At 52.6% G+C, this 17,223-nt stretch overlaps 1 protein-coding gene across 2 annotated transcripts in view; it reads right to left on the reverse strand.

Moving 5' to 3' along the window:
• Positions 1 to 1,947: 1,947 nt before the first annotated feature.
• The window catches only part of QRICH2 (glutamine rich 2), a 31,739-nt gene continuing 16,463 nt past the window's right edge, over positions 1,948 to 17,223 (reverse strand). The window contains exons 1-14 of one of the 2 annotated variants that reach the window (XM_060202804.1): positions 13,547 to 13,862; positions 10,186 to 10,300; positions 9,334 to 9,588; positions 8,509 to 8,631; positions 8,333 to 8,407; positions 7,948 to 8,112; positions 7,720 to 7,841; positions 7,121 to 7,186; positions 6,574 to 6,675; positions 5,809 to 6,012; positions 5,185 to 5,332; positions 4,826 to 4,913; positions 4,157 to 4,291; positions 1,948 to 2,162 (exon numbers count right to left, since the gene is read on the reverse strand). In XM_060202804.1, coding sequence (XP_060058787.1) covers positions 1,978 to 2,162; positions 4,157 to 4,291; positions 4,826 to 4,913; positions 5,185 to 5,332; positions 5,809 to 6,012; positions 6,574 to 6,675; positions 7,121 to 7,186; positions 7,720 to 7,841; positions 7,948 to 8,112; positions 8,333 to 8,407; positions 8,509 to 8,631; positions 9,334 to 9,588; positions 10,186 to 10,300; positions 13,547 to 13,788 — 2,025 coding nt within the window. In that variant the 5' untranslated portion in view covers positions 13,789 to 13,862 and the 3' untranslated portion in view covers positions 1,948 to 1,977. Of the gene's footprint in view, positions 2,163 to 4,156; positions 4,292 to 4,774; positions 5,333 to 5,808; positions 6,013 to 6,573; positions 6,676 to 7,120; positions 7,187 to 7,719; positions 7,842 to 7,947; positions 8,113 to 8,332; positions 8,408 to 8,508; positions 8,632 to 9,333; positions 9,589 to 10,185; positions 10,301 to 13,546; positions 13,863 to 14,547; positions 14,634 to 17,223 lie in introns of those variants that run through there. The other variant, XM_060202803.1, reaches the window with a different exon arrangement.

The raw sequence follows: 17,223 nt of genomic DNA on the forward strand, positions 1-17,223 counted from the left end.
CCTGGTTTGCGGTGCCTTTATTTACTTGGGGAGGAAGATCTGGCTCCTTGGGAAGAAGGACCAAGGACATCTAGACCCAGCTGGGGTGAACAGGCCTGATCCAACTGGGTCTTGGGGGGAGGGAGGTGGCGCTGGGCCTCCTGTGGTCATGGTGACTCCAGCCCGTCCTCATCCTGGCTGGGCAGCCCACGTGTTGTCAGCCAGGCCACAGACAGACAGAGGGCCTCCAGAAGCACTCACTCCTGTCCCCTTCACCTTGCCTACTCTGGGCACCATCTGATTCTGCAGTGCAAACTGGGTGGTGAAGACCCATCTCTTGGTTGACTCTCGCGCATGTCTCCAGGAGCCCCGTGACGTCTCTTCCTCCGGCCCACTGCTCCACAGAGGGGGCCTGGGAACTGGGGGTGCAGGCCACCCCACCTGCTGAAGGCCTCTCTCAGGTCTTCCCACGCTGGCCGGTGGGGCAGCCCCTGTGGAGGGGGCACACAGCTGCCCTCAGTCCCCTCTGCCTGTGTTCACTTTGGGTTTGTCCTTTCGGTTTTGTTTCCTGGGTGGAAACCCCTGAGGCTCACCCCTCACCCTGCCCATCTGTGCTTTCCCGAGTGGCAAGGGGGAGCCCCTCCGGCACGTGGCAGTGGGAGTGGGAGGGATGGGAGTTGACCTGGACTGCTTGGGAAATGGAGCTTTCTTTCCTGCCCCAGGTGTGGGGGGAGGCTGAGGGTGCAGGGGACTGGACCCGGCCTTGCAGCTGCTCCTCCTGACAAGCTGGTGAGTTTGGATTCTATGCCAAGGATGCTGAGCCAGCCACCTGCTGACATTTCCCCGCCAGAGGGGGAGAGGAGAGCAGGAGTGGAGGCAAGGCTGGCTCTGCTTCTCAAGCAGAAAAGGGACCCACAGTGGGGAGCTCCACCCTGGGGGCCCCTGAGGCCCCATGCTGCCCCCATCCCCCTGGCTAGCCAGTGTGTTGCATCATACATCAAGGTGAATGACACCTCGGCGACGGGAAAGGAGGGGGAAGCACCCTCTAGACGCCCCCGACCAGCCACACCCTACTCTGCCCACAGGTTGGGAGCCTCTCCTGTGCTGTTTCTGCCACGCCTGTTCTCTCCCTTCTTAGAAGATCTTGTTACCCCTGCTGCTCACACAGTAGAAGGCCTCTTGCCCCAGACATCCCTTTCCCATGTCAGAAGGGGAAGGTGGGGGTGGGGGAAGCCCCACTTTGATTCTGGGCGCAGCTGATGAAAACAGAGCTGGAGGCTGCCCCAGGTGGAGCAGCTCCCTTAGGAGTGGGTGCAGCCTGGCCTCTGCCTAAGCCTGCCCTGCCTGGCTCCTCTGTCTTCCCATCTGCCAAGACTTTGGGCACTAAAAGACGGGGACAGCAGTGAGCCAGCCCTCTTGCCTGTTTGGGACCAGTGGGGATCTGCAAATGGAAATCAGCTAGGCCTAGGCCATAGCAAATACCAGGTCCCCAGAGGACCCCTCTGCATCACAGCTGCTCCATTTTCCTGGGGCTAAGTGGAGGGGGAAGAGCCGGCCTCACCCCGGCTGCCCTGGGTTCGAGCCCCTCTTACTTCAGCAACAGCCATGAAAGAGTAAGCTGGCAGGCCTTCCTGGGTGGCTGGTGGCCAGTCCCCCAGACTCCACACCAGTTGCTGGGGATGACTGAGCTGGCGGTGGGAGGGCAGCAGGCTGCTACAGGTACAGCTAGTGTATGGACACCCAGTGTCCCAACCTCTTCAGAACAGCCCAGGAAGCAGGGCAGGGTCACCCTTTCCTTCAGTGCTCTCCCCCCCATTTCTTGGGAAGCAGCAGTCCTGTGTCCAGTTGTTAGGAAAGAGCTGATAGATCCAAGAGACCAACTGGCTCCGGGCAGGTCTGGAGGCCTCAGTGGGCAGCTCCCTGCCCCCATCTTCCTGAGCCAGCCTAGAGAAGTCCCGCCAGCCCTGATTTTATTTACCTAATTTTCCTAATTTTTATTTACAGTTCTGTTTTGTGGGTGGTGGTGGACCGTGGTCCTCGGGTGGGCTCCTCTAGCATCTCCCCGACAGGCAGGCCCAGGTGCAGGGGGGCCATCTCGCTGGGGCTGGGTGGGTGGGCCATGTTTGACTGGGAGAGGCGTCCCTCCGAGGAGATGGGTCTCTCCTTCCGTGGGTGCCCAGAAGCTGCAAGACAGGAGGAACAAAGATGGCTCTGCCTGGCTGATCCATGCCTACTACGACCACCCCCACCCCCCCCAAGCTGGTCCAAGGTCCAGAGAAGGCGGGAGCAGCCCCATGGTCCAGGCAGGGTGGGGGTGGGGCAGGGCCTGCTGCTGCTTCTAAGCAAAGTTCTCCTGTCCTGAGTTCACAGTCCCCCACCAGTGTCAGCTTCTGGCCTGTGGGTAGATTCCTCTATGCCCAGGGACTGATGGGGCAACCTCAGCAACGCTAAGTGTGGCAACTGCCCTGAGGATACCTTCCCTTTGCTCCTGCTTCCATAACTTCTGCCCTGAGGGTAGGCAGAACTGTCTGAGAGGAGGAGGCTAAACATCCCAGGACATCAGTTCTAGGAGGCAGGAGCATAAGCCTGAATGTCTCCAGGCCCAGCGTGCTGGCCTTTGTCACCAGCACTGGCTCTGGGGTCAGACAGCCTGGTGCTGAATTCCAGCTCTGTTGCTTCCTGGCTCTGTGACCTGGGTTAAGTTACTTTAACCTCTCTGTGCCTCCATTTTCTCACCTGCCCTGGAGATTTCTCTATGGCCCCTGCCTCTTTATTTTTAAAAATGTATTTATTCCCTTTTGTTGCCCTTGTTTTATTGTTGTTTGATTGTTATTGATGTCATCATTGTTGGATAGGACAGAGAGAAATGGAGAGAGGAGGGGAAGACAGAGAGGGGGAGAGAAAGATAGACACCTGCAGACCTGCTTCACTGCTTGTGAAGTGACTCCCCTGCAGGTGGGGAGCCAGGGGCTCGAACTGGGATCCTTACGCCGGTCCTTGTGCTTTGCACCACCTGCGCTTAACCCGCTGTGCTACAGCCCAACTCCTTGGCCCCTGCCTCTTAATGTAAGGATGCAGGCTGCCACTGGTTCATGTGTGCATGTGTGAAGCTCCTGCACTTGTTATAGGAAACATGGAACACGATTTTCATAGGGTGGGGTCGGGTGGTGATATACTTGGTAGAGGGCACACCTGACTATGTGTGAAGACGCGGATTCAAGCCCCTGGTCCCCACCCAGCAGAGGATGGGGGGGAGCTTCATGAGTGGTGGAGCAGTGCTGCAAGTGTCTTTCCTTCTCTCTGTCTTTCTTATCCTCTTTTTCTCCCTATCTGTCTCTATCACAAAAGAAAAAAATGGCTTCCAGGAATGGTAAAGCTATACAGGTAGCTAGTCTCAGCAATAACCCTGGGTTTCCACAGAGCCTCTAACCCTACACAGCATGGAGCCAGCATCCTTTCAGGGACAGGTGAAGAGACAAGGGGATGGGGATGGGGAAGCCTTTACCCAGAGTCACTGGTGACTCTACCTCCTGGCTCTAGGCCAGTGTCCCTCTCTGGCCCCCATGTGTGACCAGACCTTGGGAGGCCCTTAACACTGTCACTCTGAGGCAGGATTTAACTCATAAGAGAACAGAGGCCCTCAGACAGGGTCAACCAGGGGTTCTTGACTGTGTCCTTGTCGTGGGGCTACCCAGTGAACACTAGCTGTGCAGAGTCCTACAGCGGGGAAGCACTTGGGGCCTGGAGTGAACCCTGCCTTGATTTTCCCTTCTATGAAATGAGACAGGTACAGTCCTGGCCCATAGACCTTGCCCCCACCCAACACTTGGTGATGTGGGTTTTCTTTTTTCTTTTTCTTTTTCTTTTTCTTTTTTTGTTATTTATTGGATAGAGACAGTTAGAAATTGAGAAGGTGAGACAGAGAAGGAGAGAGGCACCTGCAGCACTGCTTCACCACTCGTGAAGCTTTCTCCTGCTTTCTCCTGGGGGCTCAAACCTGGGTCCTTGCACATTGTAACATGTGTGCTCAACCAGGTGTGCCACCACCATGCCCTGGGATGTCTCTCTTCTCCTCCCTTGGTCTATCAGCCCCAGGTTGGCAGGGAGCTGGAGGAGTGAGGAGGAGAGGCCTGGGGCAGTGCAGAGATGGAGCCCGGAGCCCCCCCAGGGGAGCTACCTGAACTGCTGCTGCCTGCCAGCATCTGGGCGCTCTGGGGCCGGGACGGCAACTGGCTGTGGTCAGTGAGGGACTGCAGCCGGTGAGTGTGAGGCCGACCCTGCTTGGTCTTCTGTTTTGTAAGTATTTGGTTTGCTGGGGGGACAGTGGAGGGCCAACTCTGTGAGTATCCCAGAGGCAGGGAAGGGTCTGAGTTGCTGGCCCCAAACCAGCCTCCACTGGAGCCCTTCTCAATCTGACATTGAGAATATGCCCTTCCTACACCATGTCATTCATTCACATGCACATTCAACTCGCTGCTCAGTGCTCCCAGGACAGAGCATGGCAGCCCTGGGCCAGGTGCAGGGGGCATTCATTCAGCCCTAGTCAACAGCACCAGGCAGTCAACTGATGGGCAATCTCACTGAGGGGGTCTCAGGAGGGGGTGTTCTGAGTTTCAGGAGGTGAGACTTGGTGACGGGGGTAGCAACGGAGGCAAGACAGCACAGCGGCCGTGGCAGCATGAGGCTGGAGGGGCCATTCTGTCCTCGCTGTGGGCCTTTCTTTCCCTGGGGGGGTGCTGGAGTGGGAGTGGAGGAGGCCAGTGGCCCCGACTTCCAGGAGATGGGGCAGCTTTGTGGAAGCCACAGAAGAAGCCTACAGGGCCTTTTGGGCTGTGGGCACACTCACAGTCTTTGCTCAGGATACAGGGTAGCCTTGTGTCCATCCGTCCTTTATAAATGTGTCCATCCAGGCCCAGGATATCCACCTCATCATGCTGTGGAGGGGCGGTGTTCAGTACTATGGAGTGTCTGTGGCTGACTGCTCTGCTGAGTCCCAGCACCTATGCTCAGCCCCTCCCGGGGGCTCTGGGTGACCCCAGGGCAGAGCAGCAGGTGAAGGGAGGTGCCAGGCGGTGACTGGCAGAGGCTTTAACTGGGTCCTGAGCCTGGCAGAGGGTAGAGTGACAGCTGGTGGCTTTCCCAGAAGCAGCTGATAATCAGGGTCCTGCTGGGGCCCTCCTCCACCCCTGCAGGTGGCACCCTCACCTTCATAGCAACCTGAATCTCCTCCGGGGCATACAGGCCCTGCGACAGGTGCTGCAGGCGGGTGCGGCGGTAGGGGTAGGTGAGGGTGTGGCTGCCCCCGCAGCGCCGAGGCACCGTGGAGTAGGTGTAATTGGACAGGTCTGGCATCCTGGGGTGAAGGCAGTGCAGTCAACAGGTGTGACCCAGGATAGGCCAATTGGGGGTTGATCAGAGGCGAGGGGTGGGGTGGGGGGGAGTCAGCTCTCTACAGAGGTCTCTGAGGGCCATGTAGGAGCAAGGAGTCAAGGAAGAACAGTGAGCCAGCACCCCATGGGGCCATCCTGAAGGCCACGTGCACACCTGCACACACCCACAATGCAGTCACAATCCTGCACACGATTTCGCGCAGGGTCACATTCACAGACTTGCACGTACACAGCTGACGTTCACGTGCTCATCCACATCCACGCCCACAGTTTCCCTCTGAGAGTCACACTCACACACTCATTCACAGTCATACATGCGAGCTCTCAGATCGCCAGGGTCACAGGCACACCGCAGCTAGGCACCCACCTTCACTCCTCCTCACACTCACTCTGCCGCCTCGGCAGCAGGGCAGGTGTTCTGGGCCTCGGGGGTGCCTACCGCTTGTAGCAGGGGGAGGTGAGGCACTGGGCATGCAGCAGCTCTCGGATCATCTGACTGCTGGCCCGGACGGAACCTCCAAAATGGATCTGCACCTTCTCGATGTCCATGAGCATCTTGGAGTGCATGCTGCGCAGACGCCCCACCCTGCGGTCTGCCTGCGTCACGTCGATCCGGGGGAAGGGGCTGCCCACCTTCAGGGTGCTGGACGGGCACAGGATGTGGCCATGCAGGCAGGTGAGAGCATCCCACTCCACCCCTCCTAAGCAGGACCCTGTGGGGAGCCCTTCCCACCTCACCCTCAGGAGGGGGCCTCCTAAGAAGGGCAAGTGTAGACACCCCAGCTCAGCACAGTGTGGCCTGCACACCTGCAACCTCTAGGAATCCAAAGAAGCCTTGGAAAACTATCTGTCCCACTGAGCTTCCATCCTTAGTGGCTGAAGAGGCTGCAGTGAGGGGTCAGAAGCCCACGGGGAGTGGGGAAAACCTGTTTCCCTAGGCCCCCACCTTCTCTGAGCCTGTTGGACCCGCTCCCTGCCTCCCATGTGGCAGTGCTGAGCCAGTTGGAGGAGCTGGGACTCCTGGGGGACACAACAGAGACAGCTAGCACCCTGACTCTGTCCCCCCAGGACCCAAAGGCAGGTGACCCTCTAGGCCGCCACTGTCCTGGCCCAAACACCTGAGATGGGAAGAGCAGAAACTGACTGCAGTGACTGGTGGACCCCAGCTGATCCAGCCTTCCCTGCAGGGACTCCTGCTCCTTACCTGCGGCCCTGCTGGCGGACCTGCTCCAGTTCAAAGACGGTGTAGGGACGAGTGGACCGGTGCCCAGGCAGGCTCTGGGCCACAGGAGTCACAGGGATGACCCTGAGCAGGAATGAGGTGGTGGGGGTGGGCGGTGGTGCATCCAGCTAAGTGCACATAGCACAAATCACAAGGACCGTGCAAGGTTTGGGTTTGAGCCCTGCTTCACAAAATGAAGCAGGTCTGTAGGTATCTAGCTTTCTCCCTCTCCATCTCTCACTCCCCACCCTCAATTTCTTTGTCCTATCCAATAAAATGGAAAAATGGCCACCATAATGCTGGCACCGAGCCCCAGAGATACCCCTGGAGGCAAAAAGAAAGAAAGAAAGAAAGAGAGGGAGGGAGGGAGGGAGAAGGGGGTGAGTGGGAGGAACCCCTCACCCATATTCACTGCCCCCCACCACCACCACCCTACCAACTGCCTGGAAAGAGATGAAGAGAAAGTTAGAGATAGGCTGGGAGGGAAGAGGTATGGCCTCTGTACCCACCCCCAGCTGGAGACACTCACTGTCCAGGCACAGATGCCTCCAAGGGTCGGTCACATGACAAGCAGTGGAAATGTGCCAAAAGTTGTCTGTAAGGAATAAAACACACACAGGGTGGTGAGGACCCTGTCCCAGGGGGCTGGCACTGGACACATGGAAAAGTGGAAGGGTTAGGCTTCTGGAGGCCAAGTCAGCTGGAAGCTTAGATCATGGAGGTGGCAGACCCTCACCACCAGAGGTGTTTGCAGGTTCTCTTTCCCAGGGAAGGTGGCCAGGACATGCACTTCATGCTCCCTCTGGTGGCCACAGGTAGGAATTCCGGGATCAGGTCTGTCACAGACCAGAGCTCTGAGTAGCGCAGATGCCCTCCCTGCCCCTCCAGTCCATGGAGCACACCTGTGTCCAGAGCGCCTTGGCCTCCCCCTTGGTCCACTGGAATATGAGGTGACCTGGAGCCAGAGGAGCTTTCCTAGCTCTGAAATCCTGTCCGCCCAACTGTGAGATACCTGGGCTCCACCAACCACCCCCCTTGCAGCCATTGTGTGCTGGTGGAGGCGGCTCATCTGGGCTCCACCCCCTACCATCTCCCTTGCCCCATGGCAGGACAGCACTCCAGCCTCACCTCCGCATGGCGGCCGCTTCATCTGCCTGGTAAAGCGGAGAGCGTTCTTTGAGCTGCTGGCGCAGTGATTTCCACCGATCCTCCAGCATCTGCTTCACAGGGTCCAGCTCCAGACGGTCCAGCTGTGGGGTAAAGGTTTGGGGAGGCACGTGAGCTCTGAGAAGATGGGGTGCGGAAGAGGTCCACAGCACTGGGAGGAAGTGTCGACCCTCTCTTTCTGTCCCTCACTTTGCTGTCCATCTCCACCAGGAGCTTGTCCACCATCTTCTGCCAATCCTGCTCCTGCCCGCTGATCTTGGCCACCAACTCCTTCATCATGTGGTTTAGCTGCTCTGTGGTCTCATCAAACTGGACACGGCTCACCGTGGCCGCCAGGTCACGCTTGTCAGCTTTCTGCCCGGAAGGAAATAGAGGAACAGGTGGTTCCCCCCCACACACACACACACACCCAACTCCACTGGAGCTGAGAGAACAGCCTTGAAGGGGCAAGAACCCCTGAGAGTCACTGGACCCACATCCCCCCCCTAACAGCTCCCTTCCACTTCCAGCCTTGCAGAGAACGGGCCTGTGAGACCTCCCTGGGCCCTCCTTGCTCCTTCCTCGAGAGCCTCACCACATCAATTTCCATCTCCAGGTGCTCCCTGTTGGCCTTCTCCCTCTCCAGCTTCTCTAGGCCCTGATACAACATCTGGAGGCAGAGTGTAAGGACCGAGGAATTAAACGCAGCTGTTGGCAGGGTTCGTCACCCGCCCACCCCTCCCACCCCCTGGCCTTGCCACTGGCCCTCACGTTGATATCCTTTTGTTTCTGTCGATGGTCCTCGATGAGGTTGCTGGTGGTGGTGTTGAGCTTCTCACAGTCACCCTGTACCTGCAGGATGGCGCTCTGGACATGGCCCAGGAGCTCTTCATCCTGCGGTCGTGGGGCAAACAAGGCTCCTGGGCTGCTGGCCCCACCCTGTGGTTTGCTGCCCCTCAGCCTCTGTGAGTTGGCCAATGTCAGACCCCATGCTGGCTTCCCTCAATCGCCTCCACAATTTCCTGCTGAGTGTGGAAAAGGCTGCCTGCCTGCCCCCCATGTCTCACTCCCTCCACCACCACCATGACCACCTCAGGGGGGCCTGGTTGGCTGCTGAGGGGGAAGCAATGGAGGTGATTAAGGTTCAGGATTGGTGGTCTCCTCTGAGGTCCCTGAGGGCTGGGTGGCCTCCAGCCCCCCATCTGCTCCCTTTAGTGGCAGGTCCAAGAGGCAGAACTCCAGAGGGTGGCCCTCACCACCTCTGCCAGCAAGCCTGCCCTTCAGAAGAGACACAGAAGGGGTCCCACAGATTGACCTGAATCCTAAAGCTGTGCCTGCATCTTCGAGGCACAAAACAACACTGCTTCCTCTCCCAGTTAGCTCTGCCATTCTGCTTCATGGAGCTCACTGCTCTCCAAGTACCCAGTCCCAAAGCCAGGGCCCTAGGGCAGGGCCAGGGATTATTATGAGGTCACTAAAGGGCTCTGTCATAGAAAGATGGCCTGTATGTCCCTCCCTGGGACCTGTGTCACCCTGGGGGACCTTGGGCTGTGGGGCCATGTAATGGCTGTGCCGGGAGCGGACAGCCAGAGTCACCTGGCTCTGGAGCTTGGTTTTCTTGGAGGGCCGGGAGGCTGCCAGGTTGTTGACCATGTCCTGCAGCTGCTCGTAGCGCTGCACCAGCGTGCTGACCTGGTGGCTCAGGTCAAGGCTGCACGCTGGACAGGTGGCCTCTGGGTCGATCCTGCCGGGCGCCAAGTCTGGATGGGCCTTGGGTGGAGTCATGCTCATAGAAAGCAGTGTGGACGAGGAGGCCAGCATGTTCTCAATGATTGCCCTGAGTCTGTCCAGCTGGGTGGGGTGAGAAGGCGGGGCAGGCAGTGAAGGGGGCACATCCGAAGCCACGTTAGGACCCAGTGGCCACTAACAGCATGAACCAGGATTCTGGTAGTGGTCACCATGAGGCACATGCTCTCAGGCAGAGGGACACAAATGCCAGAGGCACCTTGGGCAGGCACACACACGTACACAGTCCTGCTCACCGACCCCAGAGTGGTGAGGTTTGTGTGTCAGTTCTCAGATGCTTAGAGGACCCAGTGAGGTACCGGCACTAGGGATGAGGGGATATGCAGGGGCAGTGCCCAGGAAGGGGGCTCGTCCAGGTCTGTCCCCACAAAATAACATAAGCGCAAATACCACAGGGGCAGGGGGATCAACGCTGGGATGGGAACAAAATTTTTGTGCTTTTAGATTGTCTTAGGGATTTGCATATCCAAAGTGACTTTTTCAGATAGAAGGAGACAGAGATGCAGAGGAAGAGAGAAGAGGAGGCGGAGGAAGAGGAGAAATCAGTGCATGGTGGGGGGAGAGGGCTCCCCCCAAGTTCACAGCCATCCCTTCCAACAGAAGGGCCCTGGTTTCTGCCGCTGAAGGATGAGGGATCTTTACCTGTTCCTGTAGATAAAGGGAGGCTTCCGAGACCGAGTGTTCCATGCTGACCTTGCCCCGTTCCTGGCGTTCCCTTAGCTCAGCCAGCTCCTTCTCAATGTCGGCCACACTGACTCTGCATGAACAGGAGAAGCCCTGACCCCAAGACGAGCCCCGGCCCCCAGGGCCAGCAGCTCTTGGGGGTGGAGCAGGATGCTGAGCAGACTAGTCCACACCCAGCAGCAGGTTCTGTCTGGGAGTTGTCATCAATCCCTTCCCCACCAACACCTGGCCTGGCCCAGAGGTGAGTGCCTGACGCAGTGGCTTTGGGGGAGACCTGATCCTGTGAGGGAGGGGGTTCTTTCAATGGTAACAAAACCTAAGGAATTTTTTTAGATGTTTGTAATAGTTATTTTTTATTGATTTATTTTTAAAGATTTTATTTATTAATAAGATAAGAGGAGAGAGAAAGAACCAGACATCACCCTGGTACATGTGCTGCTGGGGCTTGAACTTAGGACCTCATGCTTGAGAGTTCAGTGCTTTATCCACTGAGCCATCTCTCAGACCACTAATATTTATTATTTATCAAGGCTGTTCTCTACTGTAAATCAATATTGTCTTGGTCTGTGCTTGATGAAACACATTTTATAATCATTACAGTCCCAAGTTATCCATCAAAAATATTTCAAATAATCCACTCATTTACATTAAATATCTCATTAACTCATCTATCAATTTATAACATATTGTTCACTGGTTAAATTGGCATAATACTTATGTAGCAGAAAGAATTCATAATCAGTTTTTTTTAAGTCTTTTTTTTCTTTTTTAAATATTTATTTATTCCCTTTTGTTGCTCTTGTTGTTGTAGTTATTATTGATGCCGTTGTTGTTGGATAGGCCAGAGAGAAATGGGGAGAGGAGGAGAAGACAGAGAGGGGGAAAGAAAGGAAGACACCTGCAGATCTGCTTCACCACCTGTGAAGTGACTTCCCTGCAGGTGGAGAGCCGGGGGCTCGAACCAGGATCCTGACACAGGTCCTTGCACTTTGCGCCACCTGCGCTTAACCCACTGTGCCACCGCCCGACTCCCACGTAATCAGTTTTAAAAGAGATTTTAAATAGATTGACAAAAGATTTTTAAACATTTGGTTAACGTAAATCTTTAAAACTCAGCTCCAGGGAGTCGACGGTAGCGCAGGTGGCGCAAAGCACAAGGACCGGCTTAAGGATCCCGGTTCAAGCCCCCAGCTCCCCACCTGCAGGGGAGTCACTTCATAGACAGTGAAGCAGGTCTGCAGGTGTCTATCTTTCTCTCCCCCTCTCTGTCTTCCCCTCCTCGCTCCATTTCTTTGTCCTATCCAACAACGATGACATCAATAACAACAACAACAATGATAAACACAACAACGATAAAATAACGAGGCCCCACACGTATAGACATCTAATCTTTGACAAAGGGGCCCAGACTATTACATGGGGAAAGCAGAATCTCTTCAACAAATGGTGTTGGAAACAATGGGTTGAAACATGCAGAAGAATGAAACTGAATCACTGTATTTCACCAAATACAAAAGTAAATTCCAAGTGGATCAAGGACTTGGATGTTAGACCACAAACTATCAAATACTTAGAGGAAAATATTGGCAGAACTCTTTTCTGCATAAATTTTAAAGACATTTTCAATGAAACGAATCCAATTACAAAGAAGACTAAGGCAAGTATAAACCTATGGGACTACATCAAATTAAAAAGCTTCTTCACGGGGGTCGGGCGGTGGCGCAGTGGGTTAAGCGCATGTGGCGCAAAGCGCAGGGACCGGAGTAAGGATCCCGGTTCTAGCCCCCGGCTCCCCACCTGCAGGGGAGTCGCTTCACAGGCGGTGAAGCAGGACTGTAGGTGTCTATCTTTCTCTCCCCTTCTCTGTCTTCCCCTCCTCTCTCCATTTCTCTCTGTCCTATCCAACAATGAACTGTGTCAACAAGGGCAATAATAATAACCACAACGAAGCTACAACAAGGGCAACAAAAGGTGAAAAAAAAAAAATGGCCTCCAGGAGCGGTGGATTCATGGTGCAGGCACCGAGCCCAGCAATAACCCTGGAGGAGGAAAAAAAAAAAAAAAAAGCTTCTTCACAGCAAAAGAAACCACTACCCAAACCAAGAGACCCCTCACAGAACAGGAGAAGATCTTTACATGCCATACATCAGACAAGAGTTTAATAAGTAACATATATAAAGAGCTTGCCAGACTCAACAACAAGACAACAAATAACCCCATCCAAAAATGGGGGGAGGACTTGGACAGAATATTCACCACAGAAGAGATCCAAAAGGCCGAGAAACACATGAAAAAATGCTCCAAGTCTCTAATTGTCAGAGAAATGCAAATAAAGACCACAATGAGATACCACTTCACTCCTGTGAGAATGTCATACATCAGAAAAGGGAACAGCAGCAAATGCTGGAGAGGGTGTGGGGTCAAAGGAACCCTCCTACACTGCTGGTGGGAATGTAAATTGATCCAGCCTCTGTGGAGAACAGTCTGCAGAACTCTCAGAAGGCTAGAAATGGACCTACCCTGTGAGCCTGCAATTCCTCTCCTGGGGATATATCCTAAGGAACTCAACACATCCATCCAAAAAGATCTGTGTACACATATGTTCTTGGCAGCACAATTTGTAATAGCCAAAACCTGGAAGCAACCCAGGTGTCCAACAACAGATAAGTGGCTGAGCAAGTTGTGGTCTATATACACAATGGAGTACTACTCAGCTGTAAAGAATGGTGACTTCACCGTTTTCAGCCAATCTTGGATAGACCTTGAAAAAATCATGTTGAGTGAAATAAGTCAGAAACAGAAGGATGAATATGGGATGATCTCACTCTCAGGCAGAAGTTGAAAAACAAGATCAGAAAAGAAAACACAAGTAGAACCTGAAATGGAATTGGCATATTGCCCCCAAGTAAAAGACTCTGGGGTGGGTGGGTGGGGAGAATACAGGTCCAAGAAGGATGATAAATGACATAGTGGGGGTTGTATTGTTAAATGGGAAACTGGGGAATGTTATGCACGTACAAACTATTGTATTTACTGTTGAATGTAAAACATTAATTCCACAATAAAGAAATAAATTTTAAAAAAATAACAAGGGCAACGAAAGGGAATAAATAAATATTAAGGAAAAAAACTCAGCTCCAGATTTTGAGTAAATTCTATACCGATGGACTCTTCCAGGTCCTAGTGCCATTTTAAAAACCTGCAAAACTTTCACCATCTATGTGAAGGCGGTTTGAACAAACTGAAGACCGTGGTCATTGTGACTGTCCGTTCAGGACATGCTGGTGAGCCCTTGCTGCCTGAGGTAGGGACACTTTACCTGAGGATACTCAGCTGCAAGCCCAGCTTGCCAGCTTTCAGCTCTGTTCCTGATTCGGCATCCCCTTCAGTATCCAGGATTCTTTGCAGCTGTAAACCCAATGGAAATAAGAGTGAGACTGGCTTGTGTTCTCTGCTTTCTGCATGGACCTCCAGGCCAGAATGTGTCCCTACCCCATTCCCTGATCCTGATCCCATGATCCAACGTGAACCATGTCCCATTCCTGACATCCACCCACTCATCCATCTCCCAGATGTAGGCAGCTGACAGTAAGTGACTGAAACTCTAGCATTTAGGAGGTAATTGGGTGGCTTAGTGTACTTATTTTTGCCTCCAGGGTTATGGCTGGGGCTCTGTGCCTGCACTATGAATCCACTGCTCCTGGAGGCAATTTTCCCATTTGCCCTTGTTGTTACAATTGATGCTGCTGTTGTTGGATAGGACAGAGATAAATTAAGAGAGGAGGGGAAGACGGGGGGAGGGGGGGAGTGGAGACAGACACCTGCAGACCTGCTTCACCACTTGTGAAGTGACCCCCCTGCAGGTGGCGAACCGGGGGCTCGAGCTGGGATCCTTACACAGATCCTTGCACTTTATGCCATGTGCACTTAACCCACAGCACTACTGCCTACCGCCCCCCAGAGTGTACTTATTAACAGGATAAAATGCAAAATTACAAGCCTGTATCTATACAGAATGGTGCCACAATGCCTTTTCCCCGCTCTCTCTGATATTAAAAGAATGAAAAAGTCACCCTGTGATAGGGTGCGATTATGTGCGCACAAGGCTCCAGCTCCACACATGCGCGAATGCACGTTCACATACACGGACACACACAAACCCACAAAGTTTTAGACCCAGGAAGTGCTTTTCCTATCTGATGGGACTGGAAAGAGCCAGTGTGATCATTATAAAAGTGAAGTTCATCAAAATTCAAATAGAATGTGAGATCACTGAACAGAGGCAACAACAACAACAAAGCAGACCCTCACAATACTTACTTTTGCTTTTTCCTGTCGAACTTCTTTGCTCAAAGTCTTTAAGGTTTTCAACTGTTCCTGTATGTCAGGGGGTATGACCTTTTGGACTAGGGAAAATGGAGGTTTTAGTCAGAAGGGCTAGATTTGCAAGGGACTCCCAATCTTAATTCCAGCCTCCACAGTGAACTCCCTCAGAGAACAATAGGAAGTTCTCTTTTACTGTTTTTCCTGGCTACTGGGGCATAGGGAGAGGAGGAGAGAGTCATGGGCTGTAGTTCCAAAACAAAAAACAAACAAACAAAAAATTCACCCAGTGCTTATTTTAATGGGCTTTGTTGTGACACATAATTTCTATCTAGTTTAAATATTATTCTCTGGACTTTGAGTTGTGGATGAACATTCCTTCAGTCTTGTGCTTCCCCACCAACCTTCCCCCTTCCCAATAACACTGTTTTCCATGCCTCAACATTTCCTCAGAACTATGCTAGGAATTTAGACCTAAGAGCCTACCTCACTCCTCTCCCAAGCTCCTTCCTTCCTAGGTTAATTCTACTTTTTTTTTTTTTTTTACCATGAAGATTAAATCCAGAACGGTTAAGAATAGACGTGCTAGTAGAGTCGGGCGGTAGCGCAGCGGGTTAAGCGCAGGTGGCGCTAAGCACAAGGACCGGCATAAGGATCCCTGTTTGAACCCCTGGCTCCCCACCTGCAGGGGAGTCACTTCACAGGCTGTGAAGCAGGTCTGCAGGTGTCTGTCTTTCTCTCCCCCTCTGCCTTCCCCTCCTCTCTCTATTTCTCTCTGTCCTATCCAACAACAATGACATCAATAATAACTACAACAACAAAACAACAAGGGCAACAAAAGGAATAAATAAATAAAAATTTAAAAAAAAAAGAATAGACGTGCTTTTTTTTTTTCAAGCACCTGGGGAGAAATCCAGCTGCCAGGAATTGAGGCAGGGGACGGGGGGAATAAAAACTATTTAAAACAGGTTTCAGGTTATCAGTCACCCTGCAGAATACATAAGGCCCTGAGTTTGAGCCCCATCATCACAGTGGAGGAGCACCTTCAGAAAGATGTTGGAGAGATGCTTAAGTGTTCAAAAGAAAAAGAAAATGCAACAAGGGCAACAAAAGGGAATAAATAAATAATGAAAAAAATTTTTTTTTAAAGAAAAAGGGAGTCAGTTGGTAGTGCAGAGGGTTAAGTGCATGTGGTGCGAAGCCCAAGGACTGACGAAAGGATCCTGGTTCGAGCCCCTGGCTCCCCACCTGCAGGGGGTCGCATCACAAGCAGTGAAGCAGGTCTGCAGGTGTCTATCTTTCTCTCCCCCCTCTCTGTCTTCCCCTCCTCTCTCCATTACTCTCTGTCCTATTTAACAACGACAACATCAATAACAACAATAATAACAACAACAATAACGACAACAACAATGAAAAACAAGGGCAACAAAAGGGAAAATAAATTTAAAGAAATTTTAAAAAAAAGAAAATGGGGGGGTCGGGCTGTAGCGCAGCACAGCAGGTTAAGCACATATGGTGCAAAACTCAAGGACCTGTGCAAGGATCCTGGTTTGAGCCCCTGGCTCCTCACCTGCAGGGGAATCGCTTCACAGGTAGTGAAGCAGGTCTGCAGGTGTCTATCTTTCTCTCCCCCCCCTCTGTCTTCCCCTCCTCTCTCCATTTCTCTTTGTCCTATCCAGCAACAATAACAATAACAATAATAACCACAACGGACTTTGGGAGGCGGGGCTCCAGAGCAGCAGCAGCTGTGTTTCTCTCCTCTCCTCCCCTGGGTCAACTAGGAATACAAAAGGAGACCACCTGGGACCGAAACAAGACAGGACTAGAACGACTACAGGAACCCACCAAATCACTGGTGAGTGCAAACACGTGTGGCTTGTGGACAGAATCCTAGGGAGAGATTAAGTGGCTGGTAACAGTCCTGCAGTTTACCAGTTGAGACACCACCTCTAGTCTGTTTCACCAACAAGGGGACAGCTGAAGGGAGGAGAGGACTCCCCTGAGACTCACCAAATGCAACTGTGAGTCTCCATTGCTACTGCCCTCAGAATCTGGAGCAGCGGCAGGGAGGCCCTGTGCTGACACCAGGGGACAGAGAACTAACCAGGAAACTCAGGAGAACATCTATACTTCAGTGGCCTAGCGGTAGGGCTGTGAGAGTCTCTTTGCATAACCACTGGATTATCTCAACCCCACCCTGTTTTATCTCTTGGTCAGGAGTCAGTGATTAAGCTAAGAAGCCTACTTATAGTTTAAAAGCCCTCAGGCTCCCATAGCCTACAGGGAAGAAAAAGCACAAAAGATACTTTAAAGCCACTGAGCTCCAACTCAGGGAATAAAATATTGAAACAACTGTCAATTTCCACAACTATGAACCCTTTAATTACCTTATTTAGACACAAGTCAATCCAGGCAAGAGTGATCAGTAATTTGAAAAGTACTGAGAGAGGGACCTCATAACATACTATATAAAATGATTAAACCAACAAGAAGAAATATTGGAGACTAATAACCACAACAATGATAAAAACAAGGGCAACATATTGCACCAAAGTAAATGACTCTGGGGTGGGAGGGTGGGGAGAATACAGGTCCAAAAAGGGTGACAGAGGACCTAGTGGGGGTTGTATTGTTATATGGGAAACTGGGAAATGTTATGCATGTACAAAGTAT

The sequence above is a fragment of the Erinaceus europaeus genome, chromosome 12 (assembly GCF_950295315.1).
Source record: "Erinaceus europaeus chromosome 12, mEriEur2.1, whole genome shotgun sequence".
Classification (NCBI taxonomy): Eukaryota; Metazoa; Chordata; class Mammalia; order Eulipotyphla; family Erinaceidae; genus Erinaceus; species Erinaceus europaeus.